Source organism: Gymnoscopelus braueri (assembly GCF_963280865.1).
Source record: "Gymnoscopelus braueri genome assembly, chromosome: 11".
Classification (NCBI taxonomy): domain Eukaryota; kingdom Metazoa; phylum Chordata; class Actinopteri; order Myctophiformes; family Myctophidae; genus Gymnoscopelus; species Gymnoscopelus braueri.
In genome coordinates, this window is record NC_137613.1 from 6175630 (window position 1) to 6199885 (window position 24256).

The window sequence follows — 24256 nt, forward strand, 5'->3', positions numbered from 1 at the left end:
ATACAGTTCTATCCTGACTGAATGCCAGTACATCAAGAAAGAACAGCGGGCTGAACCAGTCATCGGTGAGTTGGGCTCAATCATTTGGTATCGGTACTACAGTATAATCACTTTGTGATGCCAGTTTTTTGTATAGTAGTTATTATTAATGAAAATGTAATTTGTCACACAGTTACAAACACAAGTGACTGTTGTCCTTGATCAATAGTGAACGTAGCATTTTCTTTGGTAAAGGTCTGCTTCATGTCGTGATGTGCGTCAGCGCCCGCACTAACTGCACGCCTCATTACCTGTGCCTGGTTTGTAAGTGTACGTTCCCTGCCTCCGACTTCAAAGCCCACCTGTGTGATCCAAGACACATCAAACACACTCTGGTGAGTCCTTTTGTTTCTGTTCATTCTTCAATGCATGCATGAGTTGAGTAAAATTGTGAGTTGAAGTTGAATGTGCATTAAAAAAAGACCCCGTTTGTATCATCACTTACAGTATGCTCTCTCTCACAAGCGTACATTTAGCTCTGTTGCACCAACAGTTATGCTTAGCAAGAAAGTCATAGTGTTAGGTCAGAGTTGGCAAGATAATTTCATTTTATCACATTGAAACGGAGATTAGAGGAACATATTCCTGAGCAGAAGTGTGTCAGTCTTAAACTTCACAATATTTGTTTTAACCGGGTACATCTACAGTGTAATAGCAACTTCAAAGAAAGCTTGCACATTTTATTTGTAAGAAGAAATGTCCTCGACACACACACTGTCCTTATAGTCGTAAAATTACACCATGGGTCTTTCTACTTCAATCTGTGCTCTAGATGCACCAGAGTCCTGCTCGATTACCATCTGCCTGGAATGGAAGCGAGTGTGAAGAGGTCCTGACATCTTTGGCCTGGCAGGAGGAGAACGCTCAAGGAGCTGAACACATGGTGATCAAGGTAAAATGGCAAATAAAGCACATTGGAAGTCATCGATCCTTATGTGAGGCTGTGTGGGATGTATTGCAGTCAGTGCTGTAAAACTTGACACATTTATTGTATTTTCTTTCAGATAATTGATCTCCCGTGCAGCATTTTCTACATGCTCAGTGACGACTATCAGCATGGTGAGTACTGACCATGTCATCAAACCAGTCTTTATTTAGTTTTAGTCATAGTCTTTTGAATAAAATTCCATTTAGTTTTAGTCATATTTTAGTCATCTGAAATGTTTTACTTTTAGTCTAGTTTTAGTCTACTAAATATCATAAGATTTTAGTCGACTAAATCTACAGTTGATTTACTCGACAAAAATGTATTTTGTGGGTGCCTTGATGACGTCGTAATGGCTGATTTTACACTTGGTTGCATGCTGAAAATAGCCGATCTACAAGCTCACAACGCGTCGCATCGCCACACGTTGTGAGCTTGTAAATCTGCTATTTTCAGAGCGCAACACCCGAGCGCAAACAACATAAAATGACTTGTCTTAGTTCTACTGGATCTCTTCTACACTCGTCCCTCACTCTAGTCTAGTTTTTATTTGTTGACGAAATTGTCAATATATTTAGTCTTAGTTTTAGTCATCATAGCTTAGTTTTTATTTAGTTTTTAATTAGTTTTCGTCAGTGAAAAAAGTCGACCAACATTTTTCGTCATAGTTTTAGTCGACGAAACCAACACTACATCAAACATATCGTTGCTGTCAGGGCACCATCTCCATATTCTAACCTTTTGTGTTTTTTTTTGTCAATTAATGCTCTTACTTTCCCCCACAAAAGCCTCAAAAGCAGCAGATCCTCAAGCTCGAAACGCTGCGCAGATCGACGCGTTTTGTAGCTTGTAGATCTGCTACTTTTGCCGTTGTTGAACTTGAATTCTGAAAAGTAACAGTTTTGGACATATGAGGTTTCCACCCGACAGAGACGATATAGGGGGCTTGTCAGCGAGTGGCCCACCTCCACCCCTCTGTCCTACACCAGTGGTTCTCAAACTTTTTCATGTCAAGGACCCCCAAATTGACACATATTAGCCCGCGGACCCCCATTTGAAAAGATATGGCAGGGACCCCCATAACAGAAGATTTGTACGGCTCTAGCAGTGATTTTCAACCATTTTAATTTCAAGGACCCCCAAGTTTGACATGCCTTACGCTACGGACCCCCATTTAATGGCATTTCTATCTCTGAGACCCCAATTTATATTGTAAAATCAATGTTAATTTAACTCTGAGAGTGAACAAATGTACACTCTCAGAGCCACAAGGGTCCATTTGGTTCCTAACTATCCCTCATCTAGCTGGGGACCCCCTAGAACTCCCTCACGGACCCCACTTTGAGAACCAATGTCCTACAGAGTCTAATGGTTTCTAATGATCCTTTAACAGTCTGCCAGATTCTTGACGAGCTCTTCCGCAAAGACTGGCAACATGAAGGTCAGTGGTTTTCATGTAACGCTTCATTAGCTAAATAATGTTTGTGTTTTATTCTGACATGTTCTGTTGTTGTGTTTATTTATGCATATAGAGCCAAACATGGTCTCACTTGATGAGCTGCAGGACAGCCTCACATCTCCTCAGCTGGGTGAGAACCACCGTAGCCTCTTGAACCCTTTACACCAAAATAACTTTGGTTTCTAGAGCTGGTTCCGTTCTAGATCCTTGGAACCGTGGTGCTTTCACGGAACCGGCCGTTTCCACCAGTTTAAAGCACCATTGTAGTTAGGCAGCAGGAGTCCCCAGTTTGCCCCAGGTTCGATTCCAGGCCTGGCCAGCAATGTGTTGAATATGACCGGTCAAAATGTCCATTTAAAAGGGGAAATTCAATCGTCAGTGGTGGTTACAGTTCTTTTTTTATGATGATTTTTCGCTTGCTTTTGCCATTGTTTATATCTTATCTGCATCTTACAACCTGTAGAATAGTGACACGCCCACTTTGGTTTCCAGTTCAGGGCAAGAAAAACCGAACCGAACCAACTTTTAGGATTCTGAACCAATTAATTTTCAGTGGAAACACTCTGAACTGGTTCAGAATTAGGCGAGAAAAAATAACGGAACCGGTTCAACCCTGGTAGAAAAGAGGCCTATATATCAACAGGTAGTGTTCATGTGTGATGAGCTGGACCTGCACAGTAACAATGTTATACTCTTATAGAAGCTATTTAACAACGTTTTGGGCATGTCATCATTATTGGTGAAATGTTTCGGTCCACAGATCTTATTTAAAGCCCTCCCGCAGTAACCTTTCAGCTGTTTAAAACAACATTAACCCTGGCATCCCTATTTTACGCATGTCATTGTAGGCGAAAATTCTCAAAAATACCCTCTTTATGTACTCTGCTCTATGCTGGTGTCGGGCAGCGAAAATAGCCGACAAGCTCACAGCGCATCGTGATGCGACACGTCGTGAGACTGTAAAGCAGCTATTTTCACTGTGTGACACCGACCACTCGTATAAAACAGGCTTAATTGTGGTCAGTTAAAGCTGCACTCTGTAATTTTCATGTGCTACCGGAGATTGGAATACAGGTTCTGACATTTTTACCACTGAGCTAATAGAGCACATCTACTTCAGGCAGTACCACTTATCAACCAGTAGAGGTCACTGCAGGATCTAAATGTCTCAATAGAAGAGCAGGGAGAGAAAAGAAATACAACCAGTGAAGTTGTGGTAGTTATTTAGTTTTAACATACTCTACCATACAGATTTGTCAAAATAACATTTTATTCACCAAAAAAAGCTTTAATGTAGCTTTAATGTTTTCTATATATATTTTTTTACAAATAAGTGTATTTTTTAAATGGTAGTTTTGGAATTGATTTGATTTCATACTTGAAGGTGGATTAGAGCACCTCTTCCTCCTCATAACTACACGCTGAGACAGTGCTCACTTTGAATGAGATTTTCACTTCAACGTCTCTTAAGCACTTTGAACGGCCTTGTTGAAATGTGCTGTTTTAACCTTGTGTCTACTTTGTTTGTGTGTGTGTGTGTGTGTGTGTGTGTGTGTGTGTGTGTGTGTGTGTGTGTGTGTGTGTGTGTGTGTGTGTGTGTGTGTGTGTGTTCTCTTTCTATCTACCTCCTTCTCTTTCTATCCTACTTCCTAGTACAGTAACCTACTGTCCTACTATCATATGAGGCACCATTAGTTTAATGGGAGAGATTTGTCTCAAAATGAATTGTGAAGCCAATACCATGATGCACAAATATTCCATGATTTACAAATATGTTTCCATTATTCACAAATGTGTTTTGCAATCTGCATTTATTTGTGACTTTTGTAAATATGAATTTGTAAGTTTTACAAAAATATATTATACTGGTGCGTAAATATATCATAAAATATCATTTGTAAATAATCAACTCTGCGTGTCAATTGTTGAGTTTGCATTTGTGAGTAGACCAACACACGCATACATTACTTTTTCTTGTTACATCATTTTGAGACAAACGTCACACATTTTTACAAATGTATTTTCCTATCTGCAAACTTACTTGTAACTTGTAAGTTGGCATATAAATACATATGCTATGATTTGTACAAATATAAGCTATTTATAAATATATCATTTGCAATTTGTAAAAATAATTTATACTTTGAGTATTATTCCAAATATACATTAACCACTTCAGCCCTATTTACATTTCTGCCATTTGAAAATATTAGATCTACAAGCGACGCATTGTGAGCTTGTAGATCTGCTATTTTCAAATGATGTTTATACATTTTATTCATTGGAAAACTTGTGAAATGGGACATTCTGCATTTTGAGTACATTTTGAATTCCGGACTTTTACTTGTAACAGTATTTCCACATTGCAGTATTAATACTTTTACTTAAGTAAAAAATGTGATTACTTTTTCCACTACTGGTTTACCTCGAGCACTGTCCCGTCGGCGATGGCAACCAACATGTTCCTAATGGTTATAGAAAACTCACCATTTTAAGCTTTAATTTGAGTGGTAAGATGTGGTTATAACTCTAGAGATACAGTCAGAAACACTATTATGTTAATGTGATAACATGAGCCAGGGCCCTAAAATTGAGCCATGGTTCTCAAATGGGTGGTGGGCAAAGCTAGGTATGAGTTTTTTTTTACTTGCTGTACATTTCGGCAAATTCTACCTCACAATTGTGCATGATAACCATTGCAGACTAGTAGCTTAGTGGTAGTTATCATGCATTGAATATGTGGACCCCTATATTATCACACGCAAATTGTTACAACAAATATATGATCAACTTTTGAGCCATTATTGTGTAGAAACCTATTAGCACACTTTTCTGCACAATTCAAGTATGGGGAATTGATTGGAAAGGTTATTTTACTTATTCAATACTTCCATATGCTTAATGGCTTTTTAATGCAAGATTTTGCACCCAAATCAAATGATTTGAAAATAAGTCTTGTAAATATCCCCAATTTGAAAGTATGTGCTGAGAACCAACATGTTCCTGGTGTCTATAAAAAAAAAAGAGACCTGATTATCACAGAGGCAGACTTGACTGATTCGGAAATAGAGGACTGAATTTTCTGTGCCTTGCCCCTGATGTGTCCCAGAACCCCTGAACCTTCTCCCTGACTTGGCCTTGTCATACATTCTTCCTTTGTATCTGTCTCTATATTTAAAAAAAAAGAAAGTAAAACTGAAATGAGTTCAATTAAGTTTTGGCCATTATCGCCCGTTTTTCTTTAATAACACAGGCTCACTTTTTACATAGTCTGCTCTTTATTTCCCTCTACACCAAAACCCCTTTGCCAAAATAGCCGCAAGTGCGAGGCGTTGTGAGCTTGTAGATCTGCTATGTTTGGCTAAAGTTCTCCTCAGAATAGGGATGCTAGGGTTCAAGTGGTTAATGTAAAAAAAAAAAAACATTCTATCACAGAAAGGTTTGGTGGCTCCCTGTAGTAATTCTGAGTACTCCAGCAAAATAAAGTATAAAACTTGAGTAAATGTATTTAGTTACACTGGCTCTCAGCAATGTGTGTTAAGTGTCACTGAGCAAGACAATTAACCCCTACTAAAGATGGTGCCCAGATTTCTCTTGTGCCCACCTTCCCTGTATTCTTTTATTAAGCACTTTGAACGGCCTTGTTGAAATGTGCTGTTTTAACCTTGTGTCTACTTTGTTGTGTGTGTGTGTGTGTGTGTGTGTGTGTGTGTGTGTGTGTGTGTGTGTGTGTGTGTGTGTGTGTGTTCTCTTTCTATCTACCTCCTTCTCTTTCTATCCTACTTCCTAGTACAGTAACCTACTGTCCTACTATCATATGAGGCACCATTAGTTTAATGGGAGAGATTTGTCTCAAAATGAATTGTGAAGCCAATACCATGATGCACAAATATTCCATGATTTACAAATGTGTTTCCATTATTCACAAATGTGTTTTGCAATCTGCATTTATTTGTGACTTTTGTAAATATGAATTTGTAAGTTTTACAAAAATATATTATACTGGTGCGTAAATATATCATAAAATATCATTTGTAAATAATCAACTCTGCGTGTCAATTGTTGAGTTTGCATTTGTGAGTAGACCAACACACGCATACATTACTTTTTCTTGTTACATCATTTTGAGACAAACGTCACACATTTTTACAAATGTATTTTCCTATCTGCAAACTTACTTGTAACTTGTAAGTTGGCATATAAATACATATGCTATGATTTGTACAAATATAAGCTATTTATAAATATATCATTTGCAATTTGTAAAAATAATTTATACTTTGAGTATTATTCCAAATATACATTAACCACTTCAGCCCTATTTACATTTCTGCCATTTGAAAATATTAGATCTACAAGCGACGCATTGTGAGCTTGTAGATCTGCTATTTTCAAATGATGTTTATACATTTTATTCATTGGAAAACTTGTGAAATGGGACATTCTGCATAATGAGTACTTTCTACTTTTGTTACATTTTGATGCCAATACTTTTGTACTTTTACTCAAGTACATTTTGAATTCCGGACTTTTACTTGTAACAGTATTTCCACATTGCAGTATTGATACTTTTACTTAAGTAAAAAATGTGAGTACTTTTTCCACCACTGGTCCTCGACTACCTCGAACACTGTCCCGTCAGCACTGGCAACGATGTCCTCTGTGTTAAATACAGATAGTTTAGTTGTCTTGGCATAGAGCTTGAGGCAGATCTTCCTGCACTCCATTTCTACTGCCAGTAGTATTCCCTTACATTCTCTGCTGTGTCTGAGACTCGGGTAATGTCATCTGCATAGTCTATGTCAATAATCATGATGGGAGTTACTAGCTTAGTCTTCCTCGGGACCAGCGTGAGCCGTGAAATAATATTCGGTCTTTTGAGGCACTGGGGTTCACGCCGTGAACCCCAGTGCCTCAAAAGACCGAATATTATTTTCTCATGAGGAAATAACAGGAGTCACACATGACATGCGTGACACATCGCTGACAAAGCTGCTCTCAGATCACATTAATTATATTCCAGTTCTTAATGTACTTTGGTGATAAAGGAAATCTATTTGGTACAAATTCTCAGATCCAGGGCCATCAGCTGTGACCTCTTTATTCAGCTTCAAAGATTAGGACATGAGCTAACTTTAAACTGAGGCCATCTGTTCTTAAATAAAACATATTTTTTAAATAGTAACTTTATCCTCCGCTCGCCTCTTTCTTACTTATCTTGTTTGGTCGTTTGCCCTCTTTGCATTTTGGACAACCTTACTACTGTCTGAATTCTCCAATTGTAGGCTTGCCTTTTCGGCATGTATTAATAAATACTGTGATTGAACTCTTCTGTTTGTTGTAGCTGTGCTATTGGGTTCTATTCACTCTGCATTCCTAACAACAGGGTCTTGAAACTATCTGGGCCGTAGATCTGCCTTTGCTCCATGCAGATCTGTAGAATTGAGGCTTTGTTAATCAAGGCTTTGTCATTTCAATTGTGTGAATATTTAGACAAGTGGTTACCAATATTTTCCGGATCAGAGCCCACCCATGTTAAGAGGTCAGATGGGTGAGCTGCGTGGATGAATAGCAGCACATTTAGGCGTAATATAGTGAAAGACCATTAGGCGGGTGCAGTTATGGTTTGACCCAAAACAAATTGCAACAAAAGGTTTTTCAATGGATTATTGTAGTATTAGGTGTACTTAATAACATATCAAAAGTTTACCAAAATCGGACCACTAGAAAGGTAACATTTTCAAGATGGCCGCCGCCAGTTCCTTAAAAAGACCATTACTCCTTCATTATTCATCCTAGACAAGTAATGTTGGTGCCTAACCCCATGTTTTGGTAATCTTGAAATCTAATTAGCTATATAAATTATAGTCAAGTGATTACAAGTTCAATTATAAAGGAATTGGTTATAAGCATGGTTATAAGCACACACACACACATATATATATATATATATATATATATATATATATATATATATATATATATATATATATATATATATATATATATATATATATATATATATATATATATATATATAACAATGTAATTTGACATTTCTCCCTTTTCTACATAATGCCATAATTGGTAATTCACATTCTGTTGAAGCTTTCAGGAGATTTCTTTTCATACCAAAAAGGAATAAATTCATTATTACTGGGTGGTACTGTGACATTTGTAAACATTGTAAGTCAGCACAGAGCTATCACAACATTTAGTGTCTACTGTCTTGGGTAGGGGTGGTAGAGGAGCGTGGCCGGATAGGGTTCAGATTTGCTTGTCACAGACATCTTATTCCTGAGATTGTAGTAGTTGTGTGGGGTTTTAGTGCAAAATTAATTTCACATGTCTTTTATTTTGTGATTGGTACTGCTGGCAATAACCTTGAACTTTGATCTTTTTTTAAAATCTTTTTTTTCTGGATAATTTTAACTTTAAAAGTTGATTTGAGGGGAGAGGATGCTCTGAGTCATAATGATAAGTCACTGGGGGCCCCTGGGAATATTAATGGTCAGCCACCAACCAGACACCGACTCTCCTGTGAGCCAGTCAGACATAGGGACACCCCTGACTGCCTGACACAGTCATGCACCACGTGGAGGTCTTACAACCACAACTATGGGGGGGGGGGGTCCCTCCTCACTAACTATTCCCACTCACGAGTGCCCATCTCGGGCATAGGAGCCAGCATGGAGGTCCACTTGGGACCAGTGGGACTATCCAGTGAGCCAGGCGACATAGGGACACTCCTCTCAGCCTAACGCATAAGCTTCATTTCTGCCTCCTCCTCACTCTGTCCTCCAGCGTGAGGTGAGCGCAGGCTCCCTAAGCCACTTGGAGTGAAATCTGGCAAGATACAAGTGTATCTTTCATGTATCGTTTGGGGAACTGTCTTCGTTGAAATGCGTGGCGTATAATTTCTCCTCCTCCACATGACAACCCTCCAAGCTCTGGAATAGTCCAGCAATCCAACTGTGTGACACGTAATAATTGCTGTCACTTCAAAATGATGCTCCTTGCCTCCTCACCTCCTCGCTCGGAGGCAGGGCTTAGGCGGGAGTGGAGGACTTGAGGATGGACACTTGAAAATTGGAATTTGGCTATCGCGATGCACGGCTGACAAGCCCCATTCTCTTTAGCTGCCTATGAGCACTCGTCCTGAGCTCCACACGTGCCCCACTATAGCTTTAATGGGACATGTCTGAGCCAACTGTTGAAGGTTTTGCACCTCGGACATGGGGGAGAGGAGAAGCTCAGGGTCTCCTTGGCTCCTATAACTTTGCTCTTCTGTGCTCAGGGAGCAATCCAGTGACCCCCACTCCCCATACTCCCCTGTACCCACCTGAGGGGAACCCTAGGCCCACTAAACTCTACACCAGACCCCATTTTACCTCCTCACACAACCTCACCCTCATACTCCCCTCTGCCTAGGCACCCAGTAGAGAAATGGGTTCTGACAGCTCTGCACTAACCTCCGTAGCCACCCCTCAGTCTTTACACACTCACACTGATTGCCTTCCTAATGTGTTAAAAAAGTTTTTCAAAATGTTGTCTACAAGATGACAGTTTGATTCACATTTGATCCGCAGAGCTATCCAAAATGTTTCAATATTGCAAGCAATACTATATCAACTGACAATATTCTCTTTCTCTGCCACCTTCTGAATGACTGAAAATTGTGACTATTGTTTTGTTGTGTTTTGAGGATATCTTGAAGCCTTGTTCCAGTAAAACAAATATAACTAGTTGAAACGGGTGAACATTTCAGAGGGTTTTAATAGAGTCAAAAACAAAATATTGGATTTCACAATTATCTAAATGTATCTCTGCAATTTGGACAAGTCCTGTGGATTTCTATGCCCCCAAAACATAGGGTTAGACACAAAAAGTACTTGTCTAGGATAAATAATGAAGGAGTTAGGTTATTTTAATGATTTTTTGGCCATTTTGGACGCCATCTTGAAAACACATTTCCAGTGATCAAACTTTGGTAAACTTTTAGTATGTTATTAAGGACACCTAATACTACAAAAAACTGTTGAAAAACGTTTTGTTGCAATTTGTTTTGGGTAAGGTGCTTTTTTTTCATAACTGCACCCGCCTACATTTCCATGCCGGCCGAGTAGGTTTAGGTGGGTCCTACGGTTCAGAGGTCGCTGGATTTGTGTGTTTGACAGAACTGTGTTGTATGACAGCACTATCATCAGTTTTGTGTTGGATTCATGTTAATGTGTATTTTCAGACATTTAGCTACTTAAACCGTCAATACTTAGTAAACTTGACCTTTCACTTTTTACTTAGTCTGCTCTTTTTTTCCCTCTACACCAAAACCTCTTTGCCAAAAATAGCCGATCTACAAGCTCTCAACGCCTCGCAAGTGCGAGGCGTTGAGAGCTTGTAGATCTGCTATTTTTGGCTAAAGTTCTCCTCAGAATACGGATGCTAGGGTTCAAGTGGTTAATGTAAAAAAAAAAGTTCTATCACACAAAGGTTTGGTGGCACCCCTGTAGTAATTCAGAGGGCCCCTATAGGGGTCTCAGACCCCGTGTTGAAGACCCCTGATCTAGCCAATGTCAGTGGAATGAATGTCACACCGGGATATGGGATTAGAAGCCTTCTAGGCTGGGATCAATTTGTTTGCAGGTTGATCCACTTCCAAGCATTTTGGGGCGGCCATAGCTGAATGGTTAGTGAGCCCACCTAGAACTCTGGAGGTCCTTGGAGGTCCCAGGTACATTTCTAGCTCTCAGCAGTGGTGGAAGATGTACTCAAATTTGTTACTTAAGTAAAAGCATCAATACTGCAATATAGAAATACTCTGTTACAAGTAAACGTCCGGAATTCAAAATGTACTTGAGTAAAAGTACAAAAGTACGGGCATCAAAATGTACTTAAAGTACCAAAAGTAGAAAGTCATCTTGCAGAATATGTCCCATTTCACAAGTTTTCAAATGTATAACAGCAGTATTTACAGTAGATCGGCTATTTTCAAATGGCCAAAATGTATATAGCACTGAAGAAGTTGATGTATGTTAATAATAATCAAAATCTACAAAGTAACTAGTAACTAAAGTTTTCAAATAATTGTAGTGGAGTAAAAGTACAATATTTGCCTTTGAGATGTAGTGGAGTAGAAGTAAAAGTACTGAAAATTGGAAATACTCCGTTAAAGTAAAGTACAGTAGGCCTACTTGAGTAAATGTATTAAGTTACCTCTGGCTCTCAGCAATGTGTTGAAGTGTCACTGATCAAGACACTTAACCCCTACTAAAGATGGTGACCAGATTTCCCTAGTGCCCACCTTCCCTGTATTCTTTTATTAGGCACTTTGAACGGTCTTGTTGTTAAAATGTGCTGTTTTAACCTGTCTGTCTGTCTGTCTCTCCTACACTGTCTCCCTGTTAGCTGTCCTACTGTCTGTCTGTCTCTCCTACACTGTCTGTCTGTCTGTCTCTCCTACACTGTCTGTCTGTCTGTCTGTCTGTCTGTCTGTCTGTCTGTCTGTCTGTCTGTCTGTCTGTCTGTCTGTCTGTCTGTCTGTCTGTCTGTCTGTCTGTCTGTCTGTCTGTCTCTCCTACACTGTCTGTCTGTTAGCTGTCCTACTGTCTGTCTGTCTGTCTCTTCTACACTGTCTCCTTCTCTTTGAGCAATAGATTATAACTTTTTTTGAACTCCATGTACAGATTGCTCAAACCGATATTGCACAATGTACTGTATACAAGGTATCTGTACATTATGACTATTGCTGCTATAGTATTTATCAATGTGTCGGGCAAAAACCTCATATCTCCATATTTCAACTTTTTATGTTTTTTCGTAAATGAATGCCCTACTTCATCATACTTCAATGTCACACAAAAGTAGAAAAACAGACCAAACTACAACACAAAGCGTCACATCGTTACATTGTGTTTACATTTGTATTTCAGTACAGTAGAGTTTAAACATCTAATTGTTGTATTTCTGTCTTCCTCCCTCCTATCTCTGTTGTTCTCTTAGGTGGTTACAGTTCGCCATCTAGTGGACAATTTGGGTAATCTCAGACTGTAAATCACTGGTATGTTCTTATGCTACATTTGGATATTTGTACAGATCCTCTTCACACAAGCCTGATTAGTTAATGTGTGTGTGTTCAATCTAATGTAATATTATGCATAGTAGCAGTATTTAATGTGTATGGCTTTACTTTCATTGACATATGTGTGTCTGTTAATCCAAAACAAATCCTGACATCCCTATGTTGGGCCTGTCATTATACTGTAGGTGCAAACCTTCAAACGTTTTCGAGATTGTAGATTCAATTTCCACCGCACGACACCATCGTATGACAAAATATAAATACGATTTAAGAGGTTCATGTGTATTCCATGATGTGTGTAACTTAACTAAAGCTTGTGTTCACTCTCTTCACAACCAAAGCTTTAAGAGAATGAAGCTGAGATGTTGACACCCTCTGTTTGTACCAGGAATCAACCATGGAGACACAAAAGGAGGTGAGAGATGACCCTGCTAGCACATCAACAATACGACGAACATGGCTCCCAGTCAGTGAAAGATGGAGGCCTCAGTTAGAGAAGCTTGTAAACATAGATGACAGTAAAGTTTAAAAACTTAAGAATCTTGTGTTTGGGAATGGTAAAGAATTCTGCATAGTAGAGTTCCCTCTACTATGCAGAATTCTTTACCATTCCGTAATGGAGTTGAGGTCTTCTTGGGGTTAAGAGATGATGGCACTGAGGTTGCAGTTAAGAGAATGTCTAAAACCCACGACCTGTACGACGACGACCTGACGAATGATCAACTATATCTATGTCTTCCAGAGCTTGAGGATCCTTCGATTGTACGATATGTTGACTTTGTAGAGGATGAGCACTAGGGATGGGACGTTACATGATATTATCGTATATCGCGATAAAAAACGTCCACGATAACTGTATCGCAGGTACTGTAATTATCGCGAGAAAAAAAATAAAGATAAGTTCGACCAAAAAAGATTTTGGTGTCCATTTGCTTTGCCAGGTTGCATATCCAGCCTAGAGAGAATCAAAGGAAACGGAAACAGCTGTGAGCATGCATATATAGTGTGTGGACTGCACCGGGTACAGTTCCAAAGAAGGCGGGTGTAGTGTAATAGGCAGCGTCGCAGCGAGTCAGTGCACTCGCCTCGCTGTCCCTTGTAGGCTACTAGCATTTTGTGCTACGCACTAGTACGAAGGTGTCCGTAGAGATAGATAGAGAATATACGGCAGTGCCGTCGAGAACGCGCGTTGTACCCAGCTTTATTGCCAATATGTTGAGCTGCTGATCTTTAGTAAACTAAGTCACGTTTATATCAAGTTGTTGTCTAATGTCTAGCCTGTAACCCAGACTGATTCGCTCCATTCGGCTGACTTTTTTTTCTTCTCACAACTTCACATCCACCGAACGGATTCCTCCGTGCTGGAAAGCCTGGTGATTCCAGGTTAGGATCCCAGGGGCCTGTTCCTCAAAAGGTGAATTAAAAAAGCCTGGCCTTAAGCCAAATCTAGACTTGACAAAGTCGGGTCCGAAAAGCCTCGTTTATTCCGTTCCTCAGACGCCAAGCCAGGCTGAAAAGGAGCAACTTTGTCGAGCTAGGCTATGTCGAGCCAGGCTGTGTCCAGTCAGGATAATGAAGCCACGCTGAATGGGCGGCGATTCGCCGGCGACGTATTTCTATAAAAGACCATGAACTCGAGCGCAGATTCCTTGAACTTGACCAATCACCGAGTCCAAAACCAGAGCAGCGTTCTTCTCTGTGGCTGAATAGCAGCACTGCAGCAGCTCATGAAATAATACAAGGAAGTAAAATGTATTTAAGCAAGAAAGGAAACGCGACCGCAATAAATAGATCCAGGGAGAAAGCATGGCAAAGTATTGTATTGTGTGTGTGTGTGTGTGTGTGTGTGTGTGTGTGTGTGTGTGTGTGTGTGTGTGTGTGTGTGTGTGTGTGTGTGTGTGTGTGTGTGTGTGTGTGTGTGTGTGTGTGTGTGTGTGTGTTTGAGACGGACGGGCAACGGGACGAACGGGACGAACGGGACGAACGGGAACGGGACGGGACGGGGGGGGGGGGGTGTACTGCGACGGGGGCCACAACGGGACGGGACGGGGGGGGTTGACCGCGACAGGGGGCCGTGACGGGATGAGCGGGGGGGACGGGACGGGACGAGACACGCAATAAATAACCCCACATTTGCAAGACCACTTTGGTAGAGGTTTGGGTTGTGTAGTTACCTTGCCATCATGATGTAACTCCAAAGGTGGACAAGAAATAAAAAATAATTTCTCCATTGACTAGAAATTGATAATTTAAAATATGCTCCTCTTGACTTACAAAGAGGCTCCTTTAAACCCATAACTAATAATTTATATATATATATATATATATATATATATATATATATATATATATATATATATATATATATATATATATATATATATATATATATATATATATATATATATATATATATATATAAATGATTAGTTACGGGTATATGTGTGTGTATGTATGTGTCAGACATTTTTTATAATATTTAAAAAAAAATGTAATATATTATCAAACATCTAACAACAAGATGAACTATAGTGTTAACTATAACAGAGTGACAATTACATATCACATGAGTCATTGTGAAACAATTATTATTATGATTCATGGTCACACACTATTTCAGTAATTAATTTGATTATATGTTATTGTATTTATTTCATTTTATTTGAATGCAGGGTCATTAAAATGAGTCCATATACAAACACATGTTTTGAATTAACTGTGGAAAAACTTGAAGAACAAGGCACTAGATTAAGTAAGCTTGGCTGTTAGCCTGCTCCTGACCAGGCTAACTTCACAGCTAAATTGCCATGGTAACTAAGCTAGGCTTGCTTCAATTCTCTTTTGAGGAATCGGATAAGGCTAAACTTAGCCAGGGTGAACTGGCTAAACTAATCTTCAAGATAATTCACCTTTTGAGGAACCGACTCAGCTCTAATCCTGGCTAAATTAAGCCAGGATAGGTGGAAAAGCCAGGCTTTAGCTCTAATTCACCTTTTGAGGAACAGGCCCCAGGCTAGTTGTTGTCAAGCCTCATCCATATTACAGCGTGGAATTCAAGTTAACGCGAAATGATCATGATCTGACGCTCGTGAGCTTGTAGATCGGCTCTTTTTGATGCGTCACACGGCGCGCAACCAAATATAAAGTCATTATTTTATAGCAGCAATTGCTGCACGTCCCGTTCCGTTTTAACTTTACATTGTCAGATTGATATTTATATAGCCAGTGGTGGATTAGTACTCACATTTTTTACTTAAGTAAACGTATCAATACTGCAATGTAGAAATACTCTGTTGCAAGTAAAAGTCTGGTAATCAAAATGTTCTTGAATAAAAGTACAAAAGTATTGGCATCAAATCTATAAAAAAAAAATTAAATAGCCGATCATCGGCTATCTTCAAATGGCCAAAATGCATAGGGCTGCAGTGGTTCATGTATGTTTTGTGATCTAAATCAGCAAAGTAACTAGAAACTAAAGTTGTCAAATCATTGTAGTGGAGGAAAAGTACAATATTTGCCTCTGAGATGTATTGGAGTAGAAGTGAGAGTATTGGAAATGGGAAATACTCCAGTAAAGTAAAAAATCCTCAAAAATGTACTTAAAGGAGAAGGTTTTCTTACCCTTTCTATGATGTTATGATATCTTAGGATGAATGGTACAGTAGAAAAATGTCATAACTCCATCCCAGGTCCGCCACAGCTTAAAACGTGCGCGGATAGGCCTTGCGTTAGATCGCATATTTTAATAGCTTTTTTTCTTTCTTTTTTTTGGTGAGATCTGACGTTCATAGTGACGGAACACTATGAAAAAAATAAATAAAAAAATCTTGCTAGACGAGATTGAAATCTCGAGATTTTTATCTCGTCTAGCGAGACTGTTATATCATAACATCATAGAAAAGGTAAGAAAACCTTAGTCCAAAATTCTCCTTTAAGACTTAAGTACAGTACTCGAGTAAATGTACTTAGTACTTAATGTACTTTTACACCACTGTATGTAGAGATATCATCTTTGATTACTTCTGAATGATAAAATAAATAACTTATTGTGAATGATTCTTGATAAGTTCAGATTACTTATGTTATGTTTACATTGTTTTTCTCTACCTCCATGTGAGACAGTATTGGATGCTTACAAATTGCGTGACAAGATAATAAATGTGACTCTTTAATCTTTAACAGAAATGACAGGTCAAGTGATTTCACTGTTTTTCTAGCCTTTTAAGAATTTTATAAGCAACGCGCTAATATCGTGATAATATCGTATATCGTCATACTTTTGGCCACAATTGTCACAATATGAAATTTTCATATCGTCCCACCCCTAATGAGCACTTTGGTTACCTTGTTCTTCAGTTATGTGAATACACACTGGAAGAATACATCAATAAACCTCCAAAACAGGGGAGGAAACAGCTTGCAGAACAGTTCCTCGATAGCTTAAGAATTCTCCATTGTCAGCATGGTAAAATTCTCCACCGGGACATCAATCCTCAAAATGTCTTGATTGGTAAGAAAACGAGCAAATAATATCAGAATTATAAGCAACTGTGTTTACATTTATTTTAATCTAAAACCTGTTATTATATTGATCTACTAACTTTCCCCGCAGATATTCAAGGCAAGGCAAGATTGGCAGATTTTGGAGAAACAACCAATCACTCAAGTGCTGCAGGAACACAATGCTGGATGGCAAAGGAGACTTTGGATCCCGGTTTTGACAAATACCGGTATGAAAGAAGCACTGATATCCAGGTTAGTTTTTTAATCTGTGTGAGGAGAACAATCTAATGAATGAGAACAAGATAAAAATGTTCTTACTCATTTTCATGTTTGTTCTTAAGGTGGCTGGGATGTTGATATATTACATCCTTTCTGGAGGACACCATCCATTTCTGGAGGACACCACCAATGGAACATTCTTGGAATGTAAAAACAACATTTCCGAAGGCAACTACTATCTGAAACTTGTTGATGATGTAGTTGCTCAGGATCTCGTTGAGGGGATGATCCATGGAGAACCAGAGAGAAGACCTACAGTGGAGCAATGCTTGGCTCATCCCTTCTTTTGGCCAAACATACGGTACGATAGAAAGGTTTTTGTTCCACACGCTCCTCATTCATTCATTGATCTATAAACATTATTTCAGCATATTATCTTAATCTGTTTTATCAGACAGTAAGTTAGCCTACTATTATATTACCAATATGTTTGAAGAGAATCAGAATCTAGTTCATTGTCACATCACTGGTTTACAGGTGTTTTTTATATTTTGAAAAACATTTAAAAATAGTTCAAATAGCCGATCTACAAGTTCAGTACATGTCGATGTAGATCGACTATTTGAAAAAAATAGTCGATTTACTGTTTTTCAAAATAGTAAAAAAAATGCCGTAAAGGTTTAGGCATAAGGTGTAATGCATCAAAAGTAGCCAATCCACAAGCTTGACTAGGTTTTTTGAGCTTGTAGATCTGCTACCTTTGCTACTTTTGAATCTGAATCCTGATAAGTAACAGTTTAGGACATACTGTATGAGGTTTCCACCCGACAGAGACGATATCCACATGAAGAGTAGACTTGTGTTTTCACTATTTTCTTCCCAGGAGAGAGGAGTACTTGGGAAAGATTGGAAATGAAAGGGAAGTTGAGATGCATCGAAAAGTTGGAGAGGACGAGAACAAGGCCAAGGATGAGGAGGAGAAGAAACTCATCAGGTCATTGAAGGCATTAGAGCAGTATGCTGAGCAGGGACAGTTCAACGCATGGAAACAAAAGGTTAGTTTATTACTAATATGAGAAAACTCATTAATTTCTCTTTAAATGCATTTTAATGCCTTTAAATGCCTTTGTTTGTGACTACAAATAAACCTTTCCAAAGTAACTAAAGCATAATTTCAGGCTCACATCCATCTTTATGTTCTCAAGCCCATTTGATTGTACTGTGTACTGTGTATGTTTTTAAGTGGTACTGTGTATGTTTTTAACATTTCTACATTGCAATATTGATACTTTTACTTTTTAACTGGTGATGTGTGTTTTTACAGTTATCTTTAAGTTACTGTCTGTGTTTTCCAGTTCAGAGAAGCCAAGGAGGAGGAGACCAGACAGTTGTTTGAGGTGATGGATGGACATTTCATGAAGAAAGGCCCTGATGGGAAGAAGAAGAAGTTCTACTCTGACAACTCATTTGGACTGCTGCGCTTCATACGCAACCTCCGTGCACACTAGTAAGTTGAATGTGAAGGTGTTGAACATTAGCACCTGGTGGGTTTGTCCAATGTAATTTGTCTTGTCCATGTCCCATAAAATAACTTAAAGAGAAGTCACTTCCATCCACATATGAATGAAGACATATATTGGATAATTTTTTTTGGGGGGGGGGGGGGGGTGTGTGGAGCATTTCTCTGGATAAAACAAGCAATCTCTCTCTCTCTCTCACACACACACACACACACACACACACACACACACACACACACACACACACACACACACACACACACACACACACACACACACACACACACACACACACACACACACACACACACACACACACACACACACACAATTACACGACAGTACAGGCCAGTAAACAATTAGGGCATCCATAAAATACTTCTCATGAAGAGGCTCATAGCCTCACATTATGTGATGCAACATGCTTGGGACATTTCAAAGGACATGCAAAGGACATTAAAATTGTAATATATACATTCTCGGCCTGGACCACTGGCGTAGCTTCCAGCGGGTCCCCAGCTAAATTAGTTGATCTAGCAAATAAGTTTAACCATTAATAGATCTTCTGTTTTCAGAGATGTTGATATTTTTGAAACATTTTAACAACACAGATCTTGTATGGGGGTCGTTGGCATAAAATATTTTCACATGGGGGTCTGCGGCCAAATACATATCAATTTGAGGGTCCTTGACATGAAAATGTTTGAGAACCACTGCTCTATTGAATATTGTCTATTAGGAGCCATGGAGCTGAATTAAATGATGATATTTTACTATTTATAAAAGCATGACCTTAAAATTTGACCTTATGGCAGACATGGTGATATGATTTTAATTAATTGTGGTATCACTATAGTTGTGAATGTAGTCACAATCAAGTAGTGATTTGAATGAGCACTGCTTTGTGTTCACAGTGCAGAGAAAGCAAATAATATCGACCTGATGGTGATGTTTCCTGGTCTCTTTGGATACGTTCACAAGTTTGCCAAAGAACAAGACTGGAACTCCAGGCCCGCCCTGAAGGCAATATTTGACTGCTTTCTCAGAGGTGAGTTCAGAATCAGGTTTATTGTCACATCACAGGTTTACAAAGTGAAAGTGGGTGAAATTCGTTTTCGTACATCGTTCCCGTCGTAACGTTATTTCCATAGAAAGAAGAGGGGGAGGAAGAAGATGTGGGGGGGGGGGGGGGGGGGGGGGCAAGTGGGAAGGGAGATCAAACAAGAGAACAAAAAAATAATCCACATAATAACTGACCCTGGTATAATCCGCAAGTAGTTCCACAAGACATTTAGAGTCATGTTCCATTCTACTTTCTACCAGTGTAAGAATCAGGACTAATAGACTCAAAGTGCCTTTTTATCTATATATATATATACTTTTATTGTAATTGATTGATTGATTGATTGATTGAATACTTAACAGATTTGTAAACAATACAGATGTATGATGTTACAGATTGTTAAAAGGATAACACAAAAAGCCCTAAGAACTTGCTTCCATTGTGGTCCTAGGCATTCAATTCATCAAGCCATTTAAAGACATACAATAATATGCATTATGTACAAGATATCATTAACGTTAGGAGCGATGAACATATATTTGTACATAAAAGAAAAAAGAAGAAACAGTTGGGGTGGACCTTTTGGGGTTAATCGTCAAATATGTACAAAAAAGAAAAGAAAACGTTTGGGGGGAATATGTACAGAAAAACACTTGAGGGGGGGGCACAAGCCACATTTAATATGTATGAGATGTACAGTGTATACATATATATAAAACTGCTCAAGATATCTAATCAAACTCAGAATTTGAAGTTTCTATGACTACCATCAACAGGAGCCAATGAGAAGAAAAGGAAAAGAGATCAAGAGGAGCTGAGAGATGACCCCAATGATATTACATCAACAACAAAACGAAAATGGCGCTCAGTCAGTAAAAGATGGAAGCCTCTGTTAATGGAGCTTGTAAACATGGATGACAGTAAAGTTAAAAAAGTTAAGGGTCTTGTGTATGGGGAAGGGGAAGAATTACTCATAGGAGGGGGAAGTAATGGAGTTAAGGTCTTCTTGGGGTTAAGAGATGATGGCACTGAAGTTGCAGTTAAGAGAATGTCTCTTAAAAAAAAAAAAAACAGCTGCAAACTGTACAACGACCTGAAGAATGATGAACTATATCTACGTCTTCCAGAGCTTGATGATCCTTCGATTGTACGATACGTTGACTTTGTAGAGGATGAGAACTATGGGTACCTTGTTCTTCAGTTATGTGAATACACACTGGAAAAATACATCACTGACACTGAACTTACAGAACAGGAGGAGAAACCCCTGACACCCCCTGAAACGCTTGCAAAACAGTTCCTCAATAGCTTAAGAATTCTTCATTGTCAGAGGATTATCCACCGGGACATCAAGCCTCAAAATGTCTTGATTGGTAAGAAAACAAGCAAATAATATCAGAATTATAAGCAACTGTGTTTAATTTATTTAGCTTAATCTAAAACCTGTTATTATATTGATCTACCAACTTACCCGCAGATATTCAAGGCAAGGCAAGATTGGCAGATTTTGGAATAAGCCGACGAATAGACAAAGGGAAAAATACCTGTAAACCCACAGGCGCTTTAGGAACACTGTGCTGGATGGCAAAGGAGACATTGAATACAAGAGGTGCTAAAATAGGTTATAAAATAAGCACTGATATCCAGGTTAGTTTTTTTCATCTGTGAGAAGAATTTAATTCAGAAATACATAAAAATGTCTTAACTAATTTTCATGCTCATTCTTAAGCCGGCTGGGATGTTGATATATTACATCCTTTCTGGAGGACACCATCCATTTCTGGAGGACCCCGAAGGACCAGACTGGGAATGTCAACAAAACATTTCCAAAGGCATCTACTATCTGAGACACGTTGATGATGATATGGTCGCTAAGGATCTCGTTGAGTGGATGATCCATGGAGAACCAGAGAAAAGACCTACAGTGCAGCAATGCTTGGCTCATCCCTTCTTTTGGCCAAACACATGGTACTAGTTTTTGATCCACACATCATTCATTCATTGATCTATAAACACTATTTCAGCACATTATGTTAATCTGTTTGATCAGACGGTAAGGTACTCATATATAACCAATATGTTTGAAGAGAATCACAATCTACTTTATTGTCACATCACTGTTTTACAGGTGTAAATAAGTGGATAAAATGTGTTTTTGCGTAAGCTCCATCTTTTTGTTTTCCAGAAACGTTAAATCAAACGTTAAGTAAGCATGTCAAAGAGAACATTAAAACAAATCAAGATATCTACATATATACACATAGCATAAGACCAGCACATGTATACAGTATGTACATGATGTTACATATACACATAGCATAAACCAGCACATACAGTATGTACATGATGTTACATATACACATAGCATAAACCAGCACATACAGTATGTACTGTACATGATGTTACATATACACATAGCATAAGATCAGCACATGCATACAGTATGTACATGAGGTTAAGGATAAGTTGTGAAAGTGGTGACACATTGGTACTGTAGATGTACATAGCGGCAGGTAGTGTTACGGTATGTACATGATTAGACATAACAATAATAACACTTAGGACAGATATGTACATGATTAGACATAACAATAATAACACATAGGACAGATATGTACATGATTAGACATAATAATAACACTTAGGACAGATATGTACATGATTAGACATAACAAGAATAACACATAGGACAGATATGTACATGATTAGACATAACAAGAATAACACATAGGACAGATATGTACATGATTAGACATAATAATAATAACACATAGGACAGATATGTACATGATTAGACATAATAATAATAACACATAGGACAGATATGTACATGATTAGACGTAATAATAATAACACATAGGACAGATATGTACATGATTAGACATAATAATAATAACACATAGGACAGATATGTACATGATTAGACATAACAATAATAACACATAGGACAGATATGTACATGATTAGACATAACAATAATAACACAAAGGGCAGAAACTACACAGTGAAAACAGATACACATGGCAGGTCCACAAGGACAGTAAAGCCTGCACAGAGGAACATATCGTTGCTGTCGGGCAGAAACCTCTTATCTCCATATTTGTCTCCGCCAGGTCGAAAGGCATGGCGAGAGTATGTTTTGCACCCTGTCCGTCCGTCCGTGTGTGTGTCCGTCCGTGTGTGTGTCCGTCTGTGAACAGCTAATCTCCCGCACCGTTGGCTTGATCGCAGTGAAACTGTGCACACACACTCCCTGGATGCCAATTCAGAACCTCTGCCCTAAAATTTTCACATGGGCCTGTTATAGCGCCACCAGGAGGCCGCTTTTTGCAAAACAAATTTTTTGACAGTACTCCTACAGACTTTGTCCAAACATCACGCAAATCGGTACACAGTATCTCTATAGTCATTAAACAAAACAGGTCTTTCAGATTTTTCATATTCCATCCTGATTGGCTAAAAATGGCTTCCAAAGTTTAAAGGAATGCTTCGTTTTGAACAAAATGCCTCAAATCATGAACACAGCATGCAATGTCCGTGAAATTTTGCACGCACATTCCCACTATGCAGAGGGGGAAATGCCACTTGAAAAATTAAAAATCAGCCTCATGGTGGCGCTATAACAGGCGGATTCATGTTTGTACCTATAACTTCACCGATCTGTGTAAAACTTTGTATGCGCACTCCATAGAGGTCAAGGAAAAACCTTTGCCCTGCATTTTTCACATCTGCCTTTTATAGCGCCACCAGGCGGCCGAGCTGTGTTTGATTTTTCATATTCCATTCTCATTGGCTAAGATTGACATCTAAAGTTTGCAGTAGTGGCTTGTTTTGAACAAAACTCCGCAAATCATGAACACACCGTCCGATTGCGGTCAAACTTTGCACGCACCTTCACACTATGTTGAGGAACAAATGCCACCCTTTTAACATTGGCCTGTTATAGCGCCACCAGCAGGTCTAATTTAGCAAAACACATTTTTTGCACAAAATGCTCACGCCATGAATGCAGTGTCCGATTGTCGTGCAAGGCCTAATAAGAAATGGCACCCTTTTCACATTGGCCTATTATAGCGCCACCAGGAGGCCACAATAACCTACCTCACCTGGCGGAGACCTGTGCTCCGAGGAGCACTTTTTCTAGTTTAACTTTCTTTTTTTTTAATTATTATTAACGCCCTACTTGATCATCCACCTGACAGAGACGATATCCACATGAAGAGTAGACTCATGTTTTCACTATTTTCTTCCCAGGAGAGAGGAGTACTTGAGAAGGATTGGAAATGAAAAGGAAGTTGAGATGTATCGAAAAGCTGAACAGGACGAGAACGAGGCCAAGGATGAGAAGGAGAAGAAACTCATCAGGTCATTGAAGGTCCTCATCCCTGCATTAGACCATTATGCTGAGCAGGGACAGTTCAACGCATGGAAACAAAAGGTTAGTTTATTA

The 24256-nt window shown here is 38.9% G+C and overlaps 3 protein-coding genes across 3 annotated transcripts in view; all 3 read left to right on the forward strand.

Moving 5' to 3' along the window:
• On the forward strand, positions 1 to 12460 carry LOC308094796 (uncharacterized protein; the record flags this gene model as incomplete). The annotated part of the gene is made up of 7 exons (XM_080441622.1): positions 1 to 65; positions 235 to 374; positions 812 to 931; positions 1044 to 1098; positions 2358 to 2405; positions 2497 to 2553; positions 12423 to 12460. The coding sequence occupies exons 2-7, from the start codon at positions 252 to 254 to the stop codon at positions 12458 to 12460; spliced, it is 441 nt and encodes a 146-aa protein (XP_080297748.1). The 5' UTR covers positions 1 to 65; positions 235 to 251.
• Positions 1 to 24256, forward strand: part of LOC308094882 (uncharacterized protein) — a gene marked incomplete at both ends in the record, with an annotated part of 94409 nt that overhangs the window by 29275 nt on the left and 40878 nt on the right. The window lies entirely within an intron of this gene.
• Positions 12422 to 24256, forward strand: part of LOC308094797 (uncharacterized protein) — a 15827-nt gene continuing 3992 nt past the window's right edge. Inside the window, exons 1-12 of the mRNA XM_080441623.1 lie at positions 12422 to 12480; positions 12843 to 12916; positions 16858 to 17011; positions 17114 to 17256; positions 17346 to 17584; positions 18107 to 18278; positions 18579 to 18730; positions 19658 to 19791; positions 20583 to 21179; positions 21284 to 21453; positions 21536 to 21774; positions 24061 to 24244. Of these exons, the coding sequence (XP_080297749.1) occupies positions 12899 to 12916; positions 16858 to 17011; positions 17114 to 17256; positions 17346 to 17584; positions 18107 to 18278; positions 18579 to 18730; positions 19658 to 19791; positions 20583 to 21179; positions 21284 to 21453; positions 21536 to 21774; positions 24061 to 24244 (2202 nt within the window). The 5' untranslated portion in view covers positions 12422 to 12480; positions 12843 to 12898. The remainder of the gene's footprint in view (positions 12481 to 12842; positions 12917 to 16857; positions 17012 to 17113; positions 17257 to 17345; positions 17585 to 18106; positions 18279 to 18578; positions 18731 to 19657; positions 19792 to 20582; positions 21180 to 21283; positions 21454 to 21535; positions 21775 to 24060; positions 24245 to 24256) is intronic.